Source organism: Oryctolagus cuniculus, chromosome 4, assembly GCF_051225735.1.
Source record: "Oryctolagus cuniculus isolate XC-2025 breed Fujian yellow rabbit chromosome 4, ASM5122573v1, whole genome shotgun sequence".
Classification (NCBI taxonomy): domain Eukaryota; kingdom Metazoa; phylum Chordata; class Mammalia; order Lagomorpha; family Leporidae; genus Oryctolagus; species Oryctolagus cuniculus.
The window spans coordinates 104,340,927-104,364,802 of NC_142870.1; the positions used below are offsets into that span (position 1 = coordinate 104,340,927).

Consider the following 23,876-nt stretch of genomic DNA (forward strand, 5'->3'; position numbering starts at 1 on the left):
GATCCCTAACTCACAAACTGAAGACTGATTCTGTTAATAAGGAACCACTACAGAACCCCTCTGTTACCCCTCTGTTACTACAGATTCCCTCTGTCCCTCACAGGACAGGCATTAGAGAGAAATTAAGACTTAGAGAAGTTTCTCCTGCCTGATTATTTTATTTATTTGAATGACAGAAAGAGAGATCTCCCTTCTGCTGCTGGTTTACATCCCAAATTCCCACAACAGAAGGGCTGGATGCAGACAAAGATGGGAGCTAGGAACTCAATCCAAGTCTTCCACATCGGTGGCAGAGACTCAACTACTTGAGTTGTCACCTGCTGCCTCTCAGAACGAGCATCACTAGGAAGCTGGAGTTGGAATTGGAGCAGGAACTTGAACCCATCACTCCAGCATTAGATTGAGGCATCTTAATAGTATCTTAACCACTATACCAAACTCCTACCACTAAAATCTGTAGTATTTCTTTTTTTTTTTTTTTTTTTTTTTTTTTTTTTTTTTGACAGGCAGAGTGGACAGTGAGAGAGAGAGACAGAGAGAAAGGTCTTCCTTTTGCCGTTGGTTCACCCTCCAATGGCCGCCGCAGCCGGCGAGCTGCGGCCGGCGCACCGTGCTGATCCGATGGCAGGAGCCAGGAGCCAGGTGCTTTTCCTGGTCTCCCATGGGGTGCAGGGCCCAAGCACCTGGGCCATCCTCCACTGCACTCCCTGGCCACAGCAGAGAGCTGGCCTGGAAGAGGGGCAACCGGGACAGAATCCGGAGCCCCGACTGGGACTAGAACCCGGTGTGCCGGCGCCGCTAGGCGGAGGATTAGCCTAGTGAGCCGCGGCGCCGGCCAAATCTGTGGTATTTCTACAATGTTATGTAAAAAATAAAGAGGCTTCACCGAAGAAATAGTCCTTTTTAAAGGATCTGTTTAGTAAAACGTTATATTTTTTTCTCAAAGTTCAAATTTAGTATCGAGTCAGTTCTCTAATGCTTTCACTGAAGCCCCTGTTTTAAATTTATTGACCAAAATCACTCAATCTGCCTAAATATTACTGTGGGTTTCCAGGGATTTTTATGCAAGAAAATCAAGAAAAATCACACAAGACAAGATTGCATGTTAAAAAAGGGCTTTTTCTTACATAAGTGGGGTATACAAAATTTCCAGAAGTTCTTAGAAAATGGAATTGAAAGTTAACATTTATTTTGGTGCAAAAATGTTTTAAATTCAAATTTTTCATAATCTACTTTGCCTGTGAACTTTTGAAGATGTTCTGAATATTTAGATTAAAGATTGGTTTCACTCTATTAAAAATGTTTCTTTCTTAGAAGGTATAGAGTTGATATCAGCCGACAGAAGAGGATAACTAAAAATTGTCTAAATTTCTCTTCAAGCAGATGGTTACAAATTCATGAGGTGAACTGAAATGATCTTCAGAGCCACAGTAAATTATAAAAGTACATTTAATATGCTAATAATCTGTATATGATTAATCATTTTCATTACTTGTATATATTTGCCCATCTCATCACATACAAAGCCCGAAAATGACAAAATATATAATCAGCTGTCAAAAATCATATGCCTACAAATATTCAAAGACAATGCTAATCTAATCTTTTGAACAGGAAGATCATTTTCTAACCTCCTTTGCTGTAGACTCACAATTGTAGACATTGTGTTTTTAATTATATGTTGATTGAGAAAATGTAAATTTACCAGAAATACCGAAGTATCAATGAAACTTAAAAATGACTTTATAGTAGCAGTATTTTGAATTAGTTAATTAAACCACCACTTGGTATATCCACACATTCCCTATTGAAGTGCCAGTTTGAGTACTTTCTATGCTGCTTCTGATCCAGGTTCCCACTTATGTATACTGGAAGGCAGTAGATAATGGCTCAAGTAATTGTGTTCCTGCCTCACACATTAGGAACTCAGATGGAGTCCTTGGCCCCCTCTCAATCTGAAACAATAATTTCTCATATACATTCAACACCACATTAATTCAGCTTACAAGTCATGATACTTGATGCTCAAATCAATTCAGAAACTTTTTGCAATAAATGCCCTATGCATTAGAGTTAAGCATATTTAATTTAGGAACTACCAATGTTAGCCAAGTATCCTTTGTAAATATGATTTCCAAATATACATATTCATTCAGGATTAACACAATGATTGTGAAAGTGATGTGCAGATATAGGTATCTGGTAGACTGTTTGATATACTGAAATAAATATTTGGAACTTTGAAGAATCTTTGAGACATTTTCTTAATACATGCCTTATAAGGAAGTTGAACCAGTGTGTCACTGTTTCTGAATTACTAAAAGGAGTCCATTCTCTAAATTATTTTGCAAGTTGTTAGTTAATATTTAAAAAAATTTTGAATAGAAGTTTGAGAGGATGGCTCACCTGTTACATTTTCCATTTTACTTAAAAATTACCATTTTTGAATGTTTTTATTGGCAATAGGATTTCTACATTTGAATAGCTCTTTTTAATATGGAACAAATGCTCATAATATTAATTTGTACATGGGCAAGCATTCTAATTTTCAGTTTATGTATCCTGTTGCCCTCTATAGTAAAAATTTTCTCATCTTTAAGTTTTCTTTCTTCAAATTAAAATGATACGCTATATTCTCTTTTCTATATCTTTTTTATATTTTCTTTGATATTCAATAGAGCTTTATCTTAAGTGCTTCAACTTAAGTGCTTAAGCTAAAATGTAACAAGAAAAGTTCTCATGAGATAGAATATGTCCCTCAAAGCCAAGTAGTGAACAATGTTGAATATCAAATAGTTTTAAATTCTTACTTAAAGCAATATGGCATTTGTGTGTGTGCATGTGTGTGTGTGTGTGTAGCTATGTAAGAAAGAAGGGATAAGCAGATAGTGGAAAATGAGTAGAAGGGAAGAAAGAGAGAAAGAAGGAAACCACTATTTTGAATCCAGTCTATATGCTATACAGATAAATTCAATGGTAATAAGGAAATAAACATGCAATACAGGAGACTGTTTCTTATTCCCAGATAATTTTTTAAATAAGATAATGGTATGTATCACCTGCTCCTTTCTTTCCCATTGCCTGTCTAGCTATCTTCTTGCAAGAGTCAGGTAAACTCTACTGGGGACGATATCAGAGTCTGTGTTCTGGCAATAGGGATCAGAGATGCAGGTCACACACAATTCACTATAATCTAACTCAACGTTCTCTTCATTCTTACAAGTTAGCTCAGCAAGTTGGCAAATATGAAACCCTGTTTGAGAGACACATTATTTCCTTGTCTTCATCAATTTTGCATTGTCTAATTAATACAGAAAGAAAAGAAAAAAAAGTATAACTGATGTATAAATATATATGTTTACCTCTCCCCATTCATATGAACCAATATTTCCAAAAGCTGTTCCTCCCCATGAGCAGAAAACAATAGTACGGTCTGGCCTCCACCCTCTCTTTACTCTTAACATCAAGGCCCGGATGAATGCTGTGATTATCGCAGTACTACTGGCCCATTCTTGTCCATTGTAAGTGTATGCAGTATGATGATGGCTGCCTACTATGATATACCGGTCTGGAAACAGAAGAAAATAAAGCTATTGAAACAAAATATAAACCTTAACAATAAATTTAATGACATTTCCATAATCCTATTCCACAACTGAGCAACAATTAAGCAAATTGTTTTAATAATTAAGACTACTTTAGCATTTTTCGCCCACTGTCTTGATTCACACATCTGTGTATATCAAAGCAGAGGCAGCTGTTGAAACAATTATGAATCCAAGGCTTAGATATGTATTACTGTCCTTTACACCATGAATATTAATTAATGAAGTATACAAATATGCCACAATGAAACCCTTATCCAACATTTCACTAGTATTATAGTGGGAAGTACCTTGTCAACAATGTGTATGCTCAGTAAATATTAATGAACTATTAATAGATTTGAGGAAATAGTTATTCAGTAGTTGTAAATATTAAAGTGCATTAATCATATATGGATTTTGCAATAAACAAAGTGTTTAGAGAACTGCTTCCTACTTACAGTTCTAGTCCTTTTCCTTTCTCTTAAGAGAAAAATAAAGTTCTCCAATATAAAAACCTATTCCAACATTGTCTTTTCACCTATTTTTTATCTTATAATCCTCCACAATTCATTAGACACAGAAAGTCTTCTGAGACACATAGCTGTGGACAGTTCAAAGTACATGACCCTTGTCAGTAATAAAGTAGGCATAAAAAAGATGTACTTCCAAGAGATTCCACTGATGCCATTGTCAGTAAATGCTGTTGGTAATACTTTCAGAGATTATTTGATCAGGTGCCCTGTATAAAATATTTTCTTGTGTGAGTTTCATTCCACCATGAGATGTTCTATAACGTGGCTAATTATACGAATTATGAAGCACACTTTTGTACCTCACTCGTTGTGTTACTTTGGAAAATTTACCTAAATTCTCTTTACTTTATTTTCATCAACTCTAATGCAAGAATACAAACAACAAATTTGGCCGTTTTGACGTTTGACTGAGTCACTAGATGTAAGGCATAGAACAGTGACTGACACAAGGTAGGTTATACATATGTGTGCAATAATCATCCCTTGATTTCATGATGTCAAGGAGCTACCTCATAGTGCAAAGCTATTTTAGTTTTCAGCGCTGATTTTAAGAACCAGCAATGGATTTGATCTTTCAACATTTTATCTAGATGTAATTAACAGTATATATAATGGGTCTGAAAATGTTTGAAATGATGATTCATTCATTGATCTCCCAGAAATGTCTGACAGCTCTGCTTGAGACTGTCTATATCATCCAAATAAAACACATATAAAAGGTCTAATGCTAACTGATGATTGTTTCTAATTTTCAGAGATACCAAATAAGAAAATCATCTAAGTAAGCAACCAATTTTTTCATAGAACTCAAATAAGGAGAATTAAGAAACTTCATATATATGCACTGACAAATATTAATGGTAAAATTGATCTTTTTAAATCTAGGCTTTTTTGTAGTCTGAATTTCCTTTACCCTAAAGCTAGCATAATTTTGTACAACTAGGTTTTGCAATAATAACTTGAAAATGCAGCGATGATGATAAATATTCTAGTGCTCCATCCTTATGATAGCAATTCATTGAAATAGTGGAAATAGAATAGTAACAGTTTCCAAATTCATTTCTGTCTTATATTTAAAGACACCGTGATCAGAGGTTTCCTTACAACACTGCTGCTGTAAGGAAATAAGAGAGAATAAGTACCTTTCATGAATTTTATGAGTTGGCTGCCCAGAACTAGGAGGATATAAAAATTGATCTCAAAATTCTCTGGTTTAGAAATTAGGTCAGTTTTACAAAAGTCATAGAGAACAGTTATTCTCCATGGGGAACTTAAATGATGTCTAAACCAAATAGACAGGGGCCAGCGCTGTGGCGTAGCAGGTGAAGCCTCCGCTTGCAGTGCTGGCATCCCATATGGGTGCCAGTTCAAGTCCTGGCTGCTCCACTTCCAATCCAGCTCTCTGCTATGGCCTGGGAAAGCAGTAGAAGATGGCCCAAGTGCTTTGGCCCTCCACCCTCGTGGGAGACCTGGAAGAAACTCTTGGCTCCTGACTTTGGATCGGTGAAGCTCCGGCCATTGTGGCCATCTAGGGAGTGAACCAGTGGACAGAAGACCTCTCTCTCTCTCTCTGCCTCTGCCTCTCTGAAACTCTGCCTTTCAAATAAATAAATACATTTAAAAAAAAAAACAAATAAACAGAAGTGGCACAACTGTTATGAAAAGACTGTGGCAACCTGCACGGTGTAACAGGCATACCTGACAGTAAATTGGGATTAATGACATATATTAATAATTAATGTATGTGTCAGTTATTTTAATTTTTTAGTATACATAATGCCATTTGAATGTTCCATCAGTAGCCCATAACTAGGTATAAGGTATTTATAATTCAGCCAGTGATTGTTTTATTAAGCACCTCCAAAACCTAAACCACTGCAAACTTTAGACAGAAACATCAGTGGACCAGGAGTCAGGAATTACATATTGATTAACATTAAAAAAACTGTATATGATGACAATTAAAAATTATATATTCATTTATTTTATTTGATATAATACAGAGAGTGAGACAGATAGACACAGATATTCTATGTGCTGGTTCACTCCCCAAATGCCTGCCATAACTATGTGTGGGCCATGTCAAAACTAGGAGCCCAGAACTCAATCCAGATTTCCCATATGAGTGGCAGGGACCTAATTTCTTGATCCATCCAGGTTCCTGGCTTTGTCCTAGGCGAACAACGGCTACTGCAATTATTTTGGGAGTGAACCAACAGGTGAAAGGTCTCTCTCATTCTCATTCCCTCCCTCTGTTACTCTTCCTTTCAAACAAATAAGTAAGTCTCAAAAGGGGGGGGGTCATGGTAGGAAAGAAAATAGAAACCTCCTTCTTAGTTTAATTTTTATGCGCTCTGAGTGGTATAAGCTTCTAATTATATAAGAAGTAGGCTATTTAACTATGTCATCAAATTTATATAGACCAGTTCTCTGTGAAGTTTCCCAGAAAGTGTGGATCATAAAGATTTAACCCTACTTACCTGGAGAAGTGAAACCCTTTAAATATCCAACAACATTTGTAACTGTTTTGAATTTTGTGACTGTCTGAACTTGCATGCTGACCATTCGTATCTCTGGAAAAAGAAATTAAAGATGCTTGTTTCTATATATACTCTGGTGTTTCTCTAAAACATTAAAATCTTTATTCAATATCATCAGTAAAGGAATTCCACAAAATTAAGTTTTTCTAGATAACAAAAATTACATTTTTGATAAATATTTATGCATTATTTAGTGGAGACGGTATTTTAAGTGACTATTTTGCAATGATGACTAAGATACAGTTGCTGGCTCCATAACTGCAGAGTCACAAACAAACACACTTATCATGAAGGTTCAACATGACAGCACACAGAAAATGAGGTTTGGTCAACTTGTACTTTAAAAAGGGGAAATAAAAATATTTCCAAAGAATATTGAATACTTTTTAATTTTAAGAATGAGGAGAATAACAATATTTCCTGCATGACTCATTAAGACATTCATACTTTGAAATCTAAATAATGCATTAAGCACTACAAGGATAAAAATTCTTAATGTTATTATATATATTTGTATATGTACTGATATCAGAATCTATATTTTTATCTGTGCTTATAGGTACCTCACAACTATTCTAAAACCCCAGTAATTGTTCTGCCCCTTTGAGTTCTTCTATTTATGGCTAGTATTCAAGATTTTGCAAATGAGGTAAGACACTGCCCAAGAAGGACTGCTTGATGTGTTCTTTGAAGGTCTTTAGGGGTGGCATGTTAATCCTGTACTTGATGGATCTTGGAAAAACTAGGGGTTTCTAGTGAAGGTTTAAGAGATGCCAAGTGGTGGTGACAAAGGGTAGGGTGGCAGGTAGAAGACAGATGATGGGGCAGGCATTTGTCATCCCGTATCAGAATGCCTGAGTTTGAGTCTTGGTTCCTTTCCTTATTTATTATGCAGTGGGTTAAATCATCAATGGATGGATTGCTGTTACTTTTAGAAGAGAAATATTTTTTTAATTTGAATGTTATTGTTAGGGAACCATTCATGGAGAAAGTAATTGTAGTGCCGTTTGAAACAAAGAAACTATAGCGCCACAGTAGCAGTAGCGCAGCTTGAAAGAAAAGTAGAAAGGTAACCACCCTAACTGGTAAGATTTGAAAATGGAAGGCCTAACTAGATGGCCTAACCACAAACTGTCGTTGCCCTGACTACAGGACGCTGCGAGGTTGGAATGTGGGCGGGGCTAGCCTCTACAAACTGTATATAAGGGGACCCTTAGATGCTGTAAACCAGAGGTTGCTCAGCCTCTTTCCAGGTCCATAGTGCCTAGTGCCCGCCGAGTAGGCTTGAGCGATCTCTCCTCCTAGTCGCCTAGAGTATCAATAAAGTGTGTTTAGCTTGACCTTCCTCAGTCTCCTTGACTCTTCCTTTGCGATAACCCGGTCAGTTCCCAAAGGGGGAGATCCTGACAGCTATAATTTAGAAAAATTAAGCATTTTTCATACATTTTTACTTTATTATATAATTTACAAATAAATCCCAAAGAAAACAGTACAATGCATCCTCATCTTCCTATAACCCAACTGTCAACTTTTCACCATTCTTCAGACAACTTTTTAAGGTTAATTTTTCGTGAATCCTAAAAAGAAACTTTAATCACTGGTATTAGAATCAGACTCATTAAACACTTCTGGATCTTTAAGAGATTATATTCTCAGTCATGATGGGGTAGCTCAAAGTTATTAGACAGCATTGAAAGAAATGGTTTCTTTTCTTAGCTCCTCTCTTCCAGTTCTTCACGAAGAATATAACACTTTCTTGCGAAGTACCATTACCTCACTAAGCTATGGTACACCAGAACCCATAACCTCCATCCAACTATGCCTTGTCATCTATCAACCAATGGCCCTCTCCCCTCTCACCTCATCCCTGCCAGACTCTGGTAATCACTATTCTAAATTCAGAACAACTATTTCAAGCTGGTTTTCAGGTTTGATTAGTTCATGCTATATGTATATGGTGAAATGTTACATTATACCCCATAAAAATTTACAAGAATTACATGTTATTCAAAAAACTCCCTTCATTCAAGCAGAGGGAGTACTGTACTCATTCCTAACCCAATTATTTTTTCAGTGGTCCAGAAGCTGTTGTAGAATGGAGACATGATACATAATTATATTAAATTTTTTCACAGTTACCTTTTTTATAATTTTTCATTAAAGTAACTAGACAGATATAATTTATCGTGCTAAATAGTATCTGGTTATTGAATCAATTTCAGTTTCCTTTCTAGTTCAATTACTGAAGATCAATGGGATTATTTTTTTTCAAAATTATAGTGTAGAAAAGAGCATATTTACATTTCTTGTGCACACATGACACTCTTTCTCCAAACAGCCAACAGAGGAGGAATGTCCATATGTTAAAGTATGCATATGCCTGAATGATGCTGGAGCTGGCAGCACCAATTGCTGTGATATAGATGGACTCTTCCTCAGGTACTCCTAGATGAATACAGTCAGTGCTGTGGTTTATAATATCAACAGCCCGAGTCCTAAGACTACAGGGTGTGAAGTGATCCCTGTTCCAGACCTACAGGGAATTTAGAACAAATTATTAGAGTCCTGGTGTACAGGGTATGGTGGAGTCACTACCCAGATCTCCCAGGGTGGGAGTGATTTTTTTTAATGCAATGCTTCTGGTGTTAGACCCACCAGATTAGGTGAATTGCCTGGCTCATGTAGAGTACGTGAGCATAGCTCTTAGGCCAATGCCCCACCAAAACTCTCACAGTTGTCGGATGCAGGAGATCCATCCTTTGCCCCACACATTGCCCTGACTCTATGATGGTAGTAGGAGCAACACAGGGGCACACTGTGTGGCTTTTCACTGCGAATATGGTGCTCTGTGTAGGTAGGGGAGGAGAGGAAAGAAAAGCAACACTGTTTCCCTACTCCAAGCCCAGCGGTTGCTCTGACCCTAGTCATATTTCCAGGCTGAAGTAAAAGTCAGTGTGTATCTATGGAGTTCTCTCAGCTAAAAATGAGAGCAGAGGGATGCAAGGAAAATTTTTTCCTACCTTAAGGTGCTAATTTGGCAGCTTACAGACAATAGCTGGCTATGCCATGTGGCTGCCTGCAGTAGTGTCTCCCTCAACACCAAGAACAAGACCCTGGCTCTCATATTCACCAGGAAGACTGACACCAACCTTTCTGTGGGCCAAAGATACACACTCAAGGAAACTCTTTTTCATCTCAAAGCCATACTTCTATCCCTATGAACTACAGCAGACTAATTCACTGTGTCATTTATAGACAAAGCTGGCCTTGATTAAGACAAAATAAATCACTCAGAGACCACACTCCTGGGCTCACTTACAACCAAAGACAAAGAAACAGCCAACCAATACCCTGATTACCAGCTAAACCACAAACTATTTTCTAATAAATCCTAATCCATATGCCCCTCCCTACACCAGAGGGGCAGACAACACAAGGACATAAGAAACATGAAGAAAGTAGCATGCCAACTCTCAAAGAACAATAATCCTCCAGAATTGGATCATGAACTGAAGGAAATCTATGAAATGACAGATATAGAATTCAAAATAATGATTGTACGGAAAACTCAATGAGATGCAAGAAAATACAGATACATGGATTAAAGAAATGAGGAAATCAATGAGTGACATAAATGAAAATATTACTGAGGAGATAGAACTCATTAATAGGAACCAAATGGAAAGTTTGGAGATAAAAACTTCAATCAAATTATGGTATATATAATATATACACTATGCAGCACTACTTAGCTGTAAAAAAAAAAAAAAAGAAATCTTGTCTTTTGCAACAAGATGGATATAACTAGAAACCATTATACTTATACTTAGTGAAATAAGTCAGTCCCCAAATGACAGATATCATGTTTTTCCTGATCTGAGGTAACTAATAGAGTATCTAAAATGTAATACATTGGAGTGAAATGGACATTTTGTGATTCAATGATTGCTTACAGCCCTTATGTCTTCCTTTGAAGAACAGTGTTTTCTTTTTTTTCTCTTTATACTATTTTTGAACTCTTTTACTTAGCATTGGGTTAACTATATAATCATTAAGTAAACTGAAAATAGATCTTTGTAAAAATTAAGAGTGGGAATGGGAAATGGAAGTGGAAGAGGAAGAAGGATTGGAGAATGGACAGGTGGGATGGTAGGGTGGAAGTATCACTATGTTCCTAAATCTGTATATATAAAATACATGAAACCTGTATAACAAAAAAAATGTAAAAAGAAGAAATCTTCAATCTGTGAAATAAAAAATACGATTGATAACTTTAACAGCAGAATAGACCAAGTGGAAGAAGCAATTTTTGACCTTGAGGACAGAATTTTGAAATAACCCAATCGGACAAAAATGAAGAGAAAAGAATGAAGAAAGCCTAGCCTACATGAAACATAGAATAACATTAAGCAACCAAATATTCATATTATAGGCATTCCTGAAGGAGATGAAACGGAAAAAAAAGGTGTTGAGAACCTACTAAATGAAATAATAGTTGAAAATTTCCCATGTCTTAAAAAAGAGACATGGACATTCAAATACAAGAAGCGCAAACAACCCTAAGCAGACTCAACTGTGAAAGGGTTTTCCAAAGCATTTTGTCATCAAAGTGTCAACAGTTAAAGCCAAGGAAAGAATCCTAACTACAGTAAGATAAAGCTTTCAGTTACATATAAAGGAAAACCAATTAGATTAACATCAGACTTCTTAGTGGAAACCCTATAGGCCAGAAGACAGTGGGATGATATATTTAAGGTCTTAAAAGAAAAAAATTCTAAGCAAGAATATTTTATGCAGTGAAGTTATCCTTTAAAAGTGAAGTAGAAATAAGGTATTTTCCAGATAAGCAAACTCTGAGCGAATTCAACACAAACAGAGGAGCCTCACAAGAAATTCTGAAGAATGTCTTGCAGTAGAAGTAAACATGAAACACAGGTAACCACCAAATTCACAGACACAGTAGATAGAATCATTATCCATTCAACAAAAGGAGGCATTAGTTCTAATCTACCAATACTAGCCTTAAATGTAAATGGATTAAATTCACCAAACCAAAGATTTAGGTTGGCTGAATGGATTAAAAAAAGAGAGAGAGAATTGAGCAAAATTGCACTCTTGGATGTTAATTTCTCTCCTCAAAATTCCCTGGGATGTTGGAATTAAATTTAAGGAGGTTATATCCTCATTGTGCTACACCATACAACACCAAATCCCTGAAAACACAAGCTGCCCAATGAGGTGGTAAAAAATGAACACCAGAGCAGTTCCTAAATACATAGGGATATATCCAATGTTAGCAATAAGAACAAAAAGTGAACATAATAAAAGATAAGAATGGGAATAGAAAATAGAATAACTGAAAGAAATATGCAAATATGTAGAATAAGTAGGTAGATAAGGCAGTACAATAAATATGAGGAGTGAATTTCAGGACTAAATGATCAGATTAAGAAACTGTTCTACAGAACAACAGGAAAGGATTATAAAAAGAAAACATGAAAACACAAGTAAAAGATATAGTGGAAAAATAGGATCTCTAGAAAGAATATTAAAAGGAGAAAAAGAATGGGTATTTAGTAAAAGGGTTAAGATATGGCCTACAATCTGAATCTGAATGCCTGGGTTTGAATCCTGGCCCTGCTTCTTATTCTAGCTTCCTGCACATGCAGACTTTGGAAGGCAGTAGACGAAATACCTAGGTCTCTGTCACCCATATGGGGCAAATGGAATTGAGTTATAGGCTCCTGATTGGCCTGGCCTCACTTCAGTTTTTGTGGGCATTTGGGGGATGAGTGGATGAAAGATCTCTGTCTCTCTCTTTCTCTCTTTCAAATAAATAACTAAACAAATTTAAAAATTAAAAGGAAAAAAAAAGACAAATGGATCAGAGAACATAGTTAATATTTTTCAGAAAAAGAAGAAAACACATTTCTAATTTTATAGTAAAATTTAGAAACATAAAAATGAAGAATATTGCTTAAAAGCAGAGCATCTACACAAAAAACAGGAATCAGAAATAGGGTAGGCTGGATGAGGTCTAGTAATTGTGACCGATATATAATAGTAATATCCGATGTTAATAATAACTTAAGTGAATAAAAATATAAGTGTAGTGTATTTTAATGGATTTTATTGTACTTATACACTCAAATATTTAACTGTAGGTTCTATAATTTATAAGGAGCAACAGGCATTTGAAAAATTATGTGAAAAGAATGCAAAATGCTACACAATTGATGAGAAACATTGAAAAAATTGGAAAATGTCTGTTATAGTAATTTTTCTTAAAAGTGTACTTCTCAGGTTGCTTTTGTGTCTTTTAGGAAATAAAGAAACAAAAAATCTAGACAGAATCTAAATTAAATTATTCCTAAAATCTAAAGTATTGAGAAAAAAAGCTGGAAACTTAAGAAGTTCTAGGTGAATGACATATCTGTGTCACCCTCAGTAAGCCCAACCTGCACTACCCAGGGAACACAGAACTAACTCTACTTTCTGTGGACCTTGGACAATAGGTTTCCCACCTATGCTCACAATGTTTAAGGTCCTTGATGAACAGTCCTTCAAAGTGAATCCTGAAGCTTTATTCCCTTTGTCCAAGGACTTCAATCTCACAGCTCATGAATGTTGATCTTTAGTTCTATGGGTTACTCTGTTATCAGCTTCCAGCCCAGACTCTTAGTTTCACTGTGCAAGTGACTGCTGAAAAGCCATAAAACTAGGGTGTTGAGCAACTCCTAACATCTAGCTTGTGTTTATCACCATACCTCTCAGTCTTTTCTGAAGCGTCTAGATCACAGATATTTTTTGGATAAAGAGTTGCCAAGATTTCCATATAAATTCTTAGAAGTTGTACAAATTAAAAATTTTCTCCATTTTTGTCTGGTAGGTTTCCTCCACGTTGATGATGGCTGGATAATAATAAAGTCTATCCTGCCCTAAAATAAGTTTGCTGTTTGCCTACTTTTGTTATAAAGATAATTGAAAATGAATCTTGATGTGAATGTGATGGGAGAGTGAGTGGGAGATGGGATGGTTGCAGGTGGGGGGGAGGTTATGGGGGAAAAAAGCCACTATAATCCAAAAGTTGTACTTCGAGAAATTTATATTTATTAAATAAAAGTTTAAAAAGTTTCTTTTTAAATTGATTCATTTAGTCACTGGGGCTGGCACTGTGACATAGCGAGTAAAGCTGTTGCCTGCAGTGCCGGCATCCCATATTGGCACCGGTTCTAGTCCCTGCTGCTCCTCTTCCTATGCAGCTCTCAGCTATGGCCTTGGAAAGTTGTAAAAGACTGCGCAATTCCTTGGACCCCTGCACCCACAGGGGAGTTCAGGAAAAAGATCATGGTGCCTGGCTTGAGATGGGCACAGCTCTGGCCATCGCAGCCATCTGGGGAGTGAACCAGAGGTTGGAAGACCCCTCTTTCTCTCTGTCTTTGCCTCTCTGTAACCCTGCCTTTCAAATAAATTGATTCATTTATATTTTTCACCCTAAATTATATAGTTTCTCCTGTCCTTACCATATTCATGAATTTTAACCACTAGCTCTTATTAATATTTAAAAATTAAGATTTGTGTTTTGATTGACTCTCAAGAATAGGAATTGACAAATGCATTAGTAAAACCTACAAAGAGGAAAACAATGGGAAATGAAACGGAGTTAGTATCCAATTATCTAGTCAATGTGAACAGCCTGTTTTTATTGCAGCAAGACCTTTTCTCTTGATTTTGTTTTCAATTCCACATACGATTTTTTTAGTGCTCTCATGTATCTCTGTATAAATGTCCCAAAGTCTACATCACTTACTGAGCATACTTCATGAATATAAACCCTTATTTCCTTTGTTTTGCTTAAGTTCTATGTTCATAAGTTAAATAGCTTTTGATTGCAAGAAACTGAAAGCAAATAAAACTTTCTGGGAAAATATATAAGGTCCATTCAGTAGAATTTGGCTTCAGACAAGACTTTTTTTTGGATTCAAATGATATAATCAAGCGTTAGTTTCTCTGTAACTCTATTTCCACCTATTTTTTTTTTTTTTTATATATCTTCCTCTTTCTCTATCTAAATCTCTTTCCCCTCTATTCAACTAACACTTCCCATGATGACTCTATTTTCAGGTAATATACACTCTCCTGATCTCAGGTGGTAACCAAAGAACACAGAGTGTCTTGTTCATTTCAAGTGTTAAAGGAAGACATTGATGAAACAAAATTCAGAGATTGAATCTTGGTCCTGGTTAGACAGTTTTGCATCATCCTTCAGTCATAATATAATCCATCATCAACCAGAACCTATTACTAGAGCTTGAAATAAGGCCAAACACACTCATATTCCTGGGAATGTTGGCAAAATTTCAAAGCAGAGAAGGGACAAATGGATGTTGACAAAGCAAATGTTATAAACAAATTCTATACCATTGTTTCTTGGATTTAAGAAAATACTGACAGCGTATAGGAAAAGTTTAAAGGTATAAACTATTATTTAGGTGATTTGACATATTTTTTATGTTCTCTGAAGATTTTCCTATATTAATACTCATGATCATACTTATAAAATTTAACAGTGAAATAATTGTATTTCAATGTATTTTAATCTATAAACTATAAGCATTATCCTTATACTTGAAACTACAACACCTCATTAAGTACACTTTTAATGTGTTACTTTGATATATATCATTTTCAATAACAAATACATTTTGTAAGTATTTATGAGAAAAGTTAAAAGTTTATCTTGGATGAATTATGGGAATCATTGTCCAAAATATTTGAGTAAAGAGTCTTCATTCCACATCTGAGATTAGTTTGAATTCTTTTATTACATATACATAGTTTTAAGAACATTACAATACTTCCCATTCCCTCTTCCTCCTATCCCTTTACCCCCTCCTTCCTTTCTTATTTTTCTTTTAATTTTCTTTTAATTTTCCACTAACTACATAATTCTACAAGTAGAAAGACCACTGTTCCTCAGGAGAATAGACAAGGTCTATGAACAATGATCAAATCTTAAGATGTCAATTTCACTCATGTACATTACTTTTTTTGTAATCTCTATATTATTACCACATACCAGAGAAAATATGTGGTATTTGTCTTTTGGGGATTGGTTTATTTCACTAAGCATGATGGTTTTCATTTGCACTCATTTTGGTGCAAAATGCAGTATTTCATTCTTTTACAGCTGAGTAGTATTCATCAGGTACACACACACACAATCACATTTTCTTTATCTATTGATGAACATAATTTAATTATTCAGATATGTCAGTAAGTTTTTTTGAGATCTAAATGTCATTTTATATTTTCAGAAAAATGAATGAAGAATCATTATATCATGAAATGTGATCTTAATGATATAAACATATCTGGGCTTTTATAAAAACAATAATGATGACTATATCCTTAAAAAATTTTGATACAGAATAATTGCTTAAAGATGCTGCTTGTTGCTTATTTGACCCAGGAGTCTGTTTGTTTGAGGTTGAGGGAGACAGAGAAAGAGAAAGAGAAATAGTATCGTAAATCCATCTGTTGACTAACTCCCCAGATACACACAATGGTTGGGAGTAGGCCAAACCTAGCAGTTGACAATTCAATCCAGGTCCCCCACATGGTGGCAGGGACCCAACCACTTCAACATCACTCCTTCCTACAAATATCTGCCTAAGCAGGAAACGGGAATCAGGAGCCGAAGCTGAGAATGAATCCCAAGTACTTAGATATGGGATGTAGGCCAAATGCCCAACCCAACACTAGAAATTTAAACAGTTTCTATTATTGGACAATGCTTGTGTCTCAACTTTTATTTTAGACTTCAGAAAAATTTTAATATCTTATGGAGTTATAGTTGGTGGTGTGGAACATCACTTTGCTAAGACATCATTCTGCATTTTGGGAAAGAAATTATAAAGTGTGATTTGATAAGGAAGATATTTGCTACTATTTATGTTAACATTTCACAGTACATAAAAGTAGCGGGAGGCATCCCATAATTTGATTCTCAAAACAACCTGAGTTAATAGATGGATAGCTATTCTTTTCTAGATACAGACAGCGAGAGTTCCTGGGGAGCTGCCTTAGGAGTGAGTACAGAACTAACACAGGGAGACTTGGCTCACTGAAGCAGGACAGTGGCTGCATGCATTAGGAAATCTGAATATCCATTGAATTAATTAATTAAATCTGGTCTTTTAGAAATCGAGTGCTTTACTTACAACTAAACTATTAATGTAGTTTTGCAGATTTTAAGAACTAGAGCGCGTCATCAATTTGTGGGACACAGAACAATGTACAGAGAAAAATGAAGAAAACAAAAAGCTTCAGTAGGGCTTCTGCAATCCTCCCTTGAGGACACAGTCTTACTGTTTTCTTATATTTTCCACTTTGTGCAATCGATAACAGTTGAGCACGCTCTCGATTCGTAGGATTTTTAAAAGCCCGTCACTAGCAGAAAGCAATCATGAATGTATTCAGATTTTTTAAAAAAGGATTCTTCAAAACATCTTTTATATGCTTTCTTTGTCAAGAGGAAATAGGTGAAATGAAACATGACAAGCTGAGACCCCAGATCTGGACACAAAATACATAGCCCTCAAGTTGTAGTCCACAGCAGCTTGATACAAATGTAGCTATCTGTAAAGAGAGTCTCTTCTTTAGAACTGTAATGCCGAAGCTGGAGGCAGAAATAAGATGCAGCCCATGGCTTTCATCCCTCCACAGGTAGCTTAACTACTTTAGTTTTATCCTGCGTGGTCCAACAAGGCCTGACATACGGCTGTGCAGTACAAGAAGCATCTCTCAGGCGACGATGCGTATAGACAGAGGGATTTTTTAGTCAATTGCAGGAATTAGGCTTTAATGCTTTATACTAAAAGACTTCATAGCCCAGATAGCTGCCTGCTATCCACTGAATCTTGGCAGACAGCAAGACTGCTGAAGCTGAAACTGGGAAGCTGTGTTAAGCAGATTTTCATGAATGTACAAAATGCTTTATTTGTAAAGCTACTTTTCTTTGTAACAATTCAAATGTTTTCTGTCTTCCTTTCTGTCTCTTTCTCTCTCTCTCCTTTTTAATCTCTTGGTTTGGTCAACTCTTAGTTTTTATCTAAATTCCTTTCCACAGAAAAGAATAACTGCTCATCTCATCAAAAGTCAATTTTTTTTTTTAAGAAAAATCCTAAACATGTCATCTTAAGAGATTCAAAAATGATCAAGGTCCTTAAAAAAAACTACAAGACACACAGAAAGACATTCAACACTTTACCATTATTTGGAAGTACTAGAGGGCTACAGATGTCGGTTTTGGTTTTAGCTTTTGGTGGAGAGATCAGTTTTGCAACCAGCGATGCAGAGATGGGCTGCACCAGCAGAGAGGTGAGGTTAGATCGGCTTTGTCTAAAGCTTCCATCTGTATGCAAAAGAGAAAGGAACAGAATCCTTGGTAAACAGAAATTAAAAACAATGAATGAGAGTTTTTTATAAATATTTAAATTATGAGCATAAGCTTATATTTGTTCACTTGTTTGTTTAGTCCTTAAATATATATTCTGTATACTTATTTAAAATGACTTGAGGAGAAGTAGGTATTTAGCCTACTGATTAAGATATCCACATAGCAAATTAGAGTGTCTGGGATGGATTTCCAACTGGACTTCTGACTCCAGCCTCCCACCAGTACAGACTCCAGGAGGCATTGGTGATGGCTCAGGTAGTTGGGTCTCTGCCACACACACTGGAGATCTGAATTGAGTTCCTGGCTCCTGGCTCTGCCCGAGCCCAGACATTGTAAGTCTTTCAGGAGAGAACCAGTAGATAGGACCATTTCTCTCTCTCTCTCTCTCTCTCTCCCTCTCTCCTCTATCTCCCTCTCTCCCTCTCCCTCTCCTTCTCCCCTCCCCCTACCTCATAAAACTGTAAGATTAAAGATATTTTACAAAAATTTATTTCAAATATAATTTTACATCCTGGTCAAAGGCAGCTTATTTTGCACATGGACTTACTTCCATAAACATCACTAAAATGACAACAAAGCAATAAAATAGCATAAATCCACAGGGGCCAACGGAATAGACAGTAACAAGATCCTAGAAGTTGGAAGGTAGATGTACGTGAATGTATTGAAAGAATGTTTTAGTAGGATCAGAGTTAGGATTGGAATAAGATGTAAGTAAAGAGAAAATACATGTATAAGATGAGACAACTGTAAGCTTTAAACGGACTAAAAATCATGTGAGAAGTAAATGTAATCAAAAGATGTGAATATTTACATAGTCATAATACAGTGACAACACAAAAATTACTGTTTTACAAACAAAGAGAAAAGGGCAAAAACTGAGAAGAGATGCACATGGAAATGTGTAAATGTTAAAGCTTTAACTTTCAGAGTCAATACAATGGGAAAAAAAAGGAAATATTTGAAGTAAATTCAAACATCAATCAGAGACAGAAAGGCACATGCAAGAAGCAGCTAGCCACAAAAGATGCTCAAAGTCATCAGGTATTTGGCTTGAGCAGACAAAGAGAGGAGAAGAGACACAGGAAGGGTGGAAGAAGGTGGCATGTTTATAAATCAAACCTTGTAGAAATATTTGACTATTGAAATAAACTACTTTCCCATATTACTTACAAAAATAAGTAAAAATAAGCAGAGAATCATAATAACACACAGAAAATGAAAATGCTGAAATACACAGGGTTAAGAGGATGAAGGGAATAAACTAAACTATGTTTAATTATATTTTTAAACTGACTTAGAAAGGAAATACACAATGGAATGACTCTATCAGACTGCCAATAATGTTTCTGAACACAGTGCTATATTTTTCAGAATTTTTATTAGGGAAAATAATTGCTAAAGGTTTTCTCAGAATTTAATTTGATAGGACTGCAGGGGGTGCAGAACTCAATGATACTGGAATCCAGGCTCCAGGAGGCATACTATAAAGGAGAAAATATATTACAGAAATGTTTCCTTAATTTATCATCTAAAAAACCACAAGGCTAAAAAAATAATATTTAGCTTAGGCCTGTGGCAGACAAGAAAGCTGTGGCTTTGAAGGAAAAAAATAATAAAGATTTAAGCTTGGAATCAGTTTTGTTATATAAGCACAGGGCTGTTCTCATAATTTAGTAACCCTTTATATGGATATATGACAGTGTGTTTGGACTGAAGTGTAGTTCATTACTTCCCAACGTTTTCATGTCATGGTACCATGACTGGTTATGATTAGTAGGGCCCAATTCATTGTGGGACCCCTTGGTCAAAATATATGCAGGAAAAAAAATTCATTGTGGGATCACTTGGTCAAAATATATGAAGGAAAAAAAAAAACAAAATACATGGTGAATTTCAATATAGCGGTGCATTTTGTTAAGTTTCCAGCTCTTCCAACAAGGAGTACGGTGAGACAGGTCACATGCCTATGAACCGAGCCCCGATGGTTCACAGGTAGATGATGTTGGAATCATCTACTGCTGGGGTAAAATGATGGGAATTTGTAGACCACAATGTGGCTGCTAACTGAGTAGCCATGAGTCCCTTCCATTAGAAGCTGCATCTGAAGCCAAAGTGATTCCTGTCTTAAACACAGACACTGTCCGGGCATACTAGCCAGGAAGTTCAGAAATGGCCATTTCAAGCATGTATTTTCTCCTGCACCCACTACTTTTCATGTACTGAGGATGATGAAATAGTATTTATGAGCAATACACAATCTGTTATCTTGAAGTCTTCATGGATGTTGGGTACTGACACATTTCCAATATAAAATGAAACATTTTAAGATGCTGTATGATTTCACCTCTCCCCAGTTCAATAGTTCTCTCATTAGCTTGCCAATAAAGCCCTTCACAATTGCAAACCTTTCATTTGTGACATTATTTCCTATCACTCTCCTCATACCTCCTATGCTAAAATTAAGGCTATCCCCTACAGACTCTGTGATTTCATCCCCTGGGTTTTGCTTATACCATTCCTCTTTATGTATTCCTCAGATGGATCTCACATTTGTAAAGTACACTCTACCTTCAAAGCCCAGCTCATAAGTCACCTTCTACATGAAGCTTTCTTTGACACTTGCAATTCTGTGTGATACACCTGTACTTTTTCTGCATTACTTGTCATTTCCAATGAACATTATCACTTTGCAAAAAGACTGTCTTTCTTCTTTCAACTCTTAAATTCCTTGAAGAAAGGGATGCAGACATCTACATTTTTGTATAATACACAACAATATATAACAGCTAGTATAGTGTCAACAACATAACAGGAAATCAATAATTAATGAAGAAAAGAATCAACAATTTTTGGAAAAACAGTTTTAATGCTACTGTCTTACTGGTTGTGTGAATGCCTACAAAAGGAAGCAAGGGCAAAATTGAAAAAAAAATTATAATTCTGTGCTTGCTATACGATGGTGTTTCCTACCCAGCTAACTACCAGGCTCCCTTAGCAGGCATATTAAATAAACTTTCAAAACCTACTTATCCCCATCAATTCACTGATTAACCTTGCTGTAAAATTACCTTTTGTAGATAAAAAGTATTGCAATAAATAAAATCACTTTTAAAATTTATTTTATGAATAACTGTTTTCCATTTTTCTCTAGAACACTTTATTAACTATATTAAAAAATGTGTTCAAAAGTTAAACACAAGTAAACCATAAGCCATAATTGAACATACCCAAATCTTTGATTTCTTTTTGTGCTGCATGACTAATAGGCTTGCATTAGTTTTGAAATATCTGAAGTAAGTGGTTCATTAATTTTTCACCTTCACCTTAATGGAAATTTGACAAACAGTTCGCTTCTGAGAACAGATACTAAAGGCAGGACTTTACAGGACACTAAGATTAAATTATAGACAAATGTTATTTTTTAAGAAATCCCATTTACTGAAGAACAGCTGGGAGAATTTCATTTTCTTACATTATTAAGATACTTTGAAGAAGACCAAACACATGTTCCATTTTTACTCAGTTATATTTTAAAGCACATTTATGAACTGGAAGAACCCATTAGATAACAGATGAAAATTGGGTGAATTATGTGCCTTGACGCAAAGGATATCATACAGAAAATTCTGTAACATTACATTTTAGCACTCTTTAAGATTGCAGCATTATATCATACTCTATGCATTGTTTATGTTGCCTAAAGACTAATTCACAGCAACTCTGACTTCAGTAGATTTCTGATTCCCTCTTTATATACTTGTTGTAAACCAAATAAAATCCAAATACTTCAATTACATCAATAATTCAATCTGTGATACAATGTTACATGCACATAGTACAATGAGGAAACTGAATACACACAATAATTAGTCTGACTCCACCGTTAACACACTGCATGAAATGTAACAAATGATTTTAATATGACAATATTGTTATCTACTATTCTGGAATTACCAAGGTGACACTGAAGGTCCTCTGTCTTGCTAACTTACTGAAATAAAAAAGAGTTTATTAGCTCAGAGACCTAAAGATTAAATCACAATGATTGAGATTTGGAAGCAATGAGGCTAAAACTCGGTAAAATATTTTCTAATTGTACATATTTATTAGGATTTGCACAATGTTTTTCAAACTATTGGTGCCCACTTCAAGAATATATGTTATGTGTGTAAAGAAAACATGAATAACAACATGTGTTTGTTGTGTACATGTTTGATAAAATGCAATACTTTCAAACTAATTGAAAAATCAATGTATACAACAGGTGCCAGCTATCCAAAGTCATTGGAGAAGGTACTCATTCAGAAACTAAAACCCGGGGTTAACATCTTGGTGTAGCGGGTAAAGCTGCCTCCTGCAGTGCTGTTAATCACACATGAGCACCAGTTCAAGTCCTGGCTGCTCATCTTCAGATCCAGCTCTCTGCTATGGACTGGGAAAGCAGTAGAAGATGGCCCAAGTCCTTGAGCCCCTGCACCCGCGTGGGAGACCCAGAAGAAGCTCCGGGCTCGTGACTTCGGATCGGCATTGCTCCAGTGCGGCCAATAGAGGAGTGAAGCAGCAGATAGAGGACTTCTCTCTCTCTCTCTCTCACTCTCTCTCTCTTTCTCTGCATCTCCTCTCTCTGTTTAACTCTTTCAAATAAATAAATAAATAAATAAATCTAAAAGGAAAAAAAAAACCTAAAATTTTCAGACAGTGGGAGCCTAAGATTTATGACATTGAGGGGTAAAGAATGTAAAGAAAGTGCTGATTATATCAATGGGGTCCTTGTGTCAGTGGATGATGATAACTTGCCACAGGTTGAGAATAACAGCACAACTTCTGAGTCTGTGAGTATGTCTCAACTGTCTGCACCTGACTGTGGATGTATGTATGCACATGCGATCCTTGCTTTCTAAAGAGAGCACGGGACCTTTCTACTCATTGTGGAGGTCTTGCACAAGCGGCATCACATGATCTGGAACTCATCAGAAATGCAGCATCTCATGCCCTACCCCAGAACTTCTGAGTCAGAATCTGTAGAACAACAAGATCCCCAGGTTACTTGTATGTACTGTCTGTAAGGACCAGCTAAATTATCATATATTTTTACACAGTATAATTTACATAATATCCACAGCAACGATATTATAAAAAGTAGGAAAAAAAGAATGAAAACTGTTTTCTCAGCTTAACCAAAATTAAAGATGACAGAACCTTTGGCTAAATCAGCAAACCTCCAATCAGTGATTCTCTCAGGGCATCTCCTTCGAAGTAGGGAACAAATTTAAAATGAATTTTTGGTTTTGCTTTTGTCCTTCCTCAAAGAAAAACCTGGTCATTCAAAGATCAGAATTATGTTTATAACACTTTACTATTTTCAGCCATGGGCAAATATTACAACAGCTAACTACTTTGACTTATTTTTTCTCTTACTTGTTTCAACAATTATAAATTATCATTATACAATACTGAAAAACTATAAGTGTAAACAGTGTCTTACCAGAGAACTAAACACAGAGCTGAAAAATCACAGATTTGATACCATAGTTTGTACTGCACTTTTATGAAAAACCTTGAAATAATAAAATGAACAAATTGGCAACAGTGATACTATCCCAGCATATCTGATTTGTCTTTCTCCAGAACATTGTCACTTTGACAGAAACCAGACCGTTAAATAACCGGCACAAATATTTTCTCATTTTTATTTTAGCCTATTCAATTTACTGTTATGTTCATGAAATGACCAGTGAGTTAAATTGGCACA

General features: G+C 35.8%; 1 protein-coding gene across 10 annotated transcripts in view; it reads right to left on the bottom strand.

The window, feature by feature from the left end:
• NAALADL2 (N-acetylated alpha-linked acidic dipeptidase like 2) overlaps window positions 1-23,876 on the bottom strand; it is a 1,439,631-nt gene that overhangs the window by 348,472 nt on the left and 1,067,283 nt on the right. For 9 of the 10 annotated variants that reach the window (XM_070072494.2, XM_070072500.2, XM_089330911.1 and 6 more), the window contains 3 exons: window positions 17,933-18,076; window positions 6,601-6,693; window positions 3,363-3,568 (listed from right to left, as the gene is read on the bottom strand). In XM_070072494.2, the coding sequence (XP_069928595.2) occupies window positions 3,363-3,568; window positions 6,601-6,693; window positions 17,933-18,076 (443 nt within the window). The remainder of the gene's footprint in view (window positions 1-3,362; window positions 3,569-6,600; window positions 6,694-17,932; window positions 18,077-23,876) is intronic. The other variant, XM_089330913.1, reaches the window with a different exon arrangement.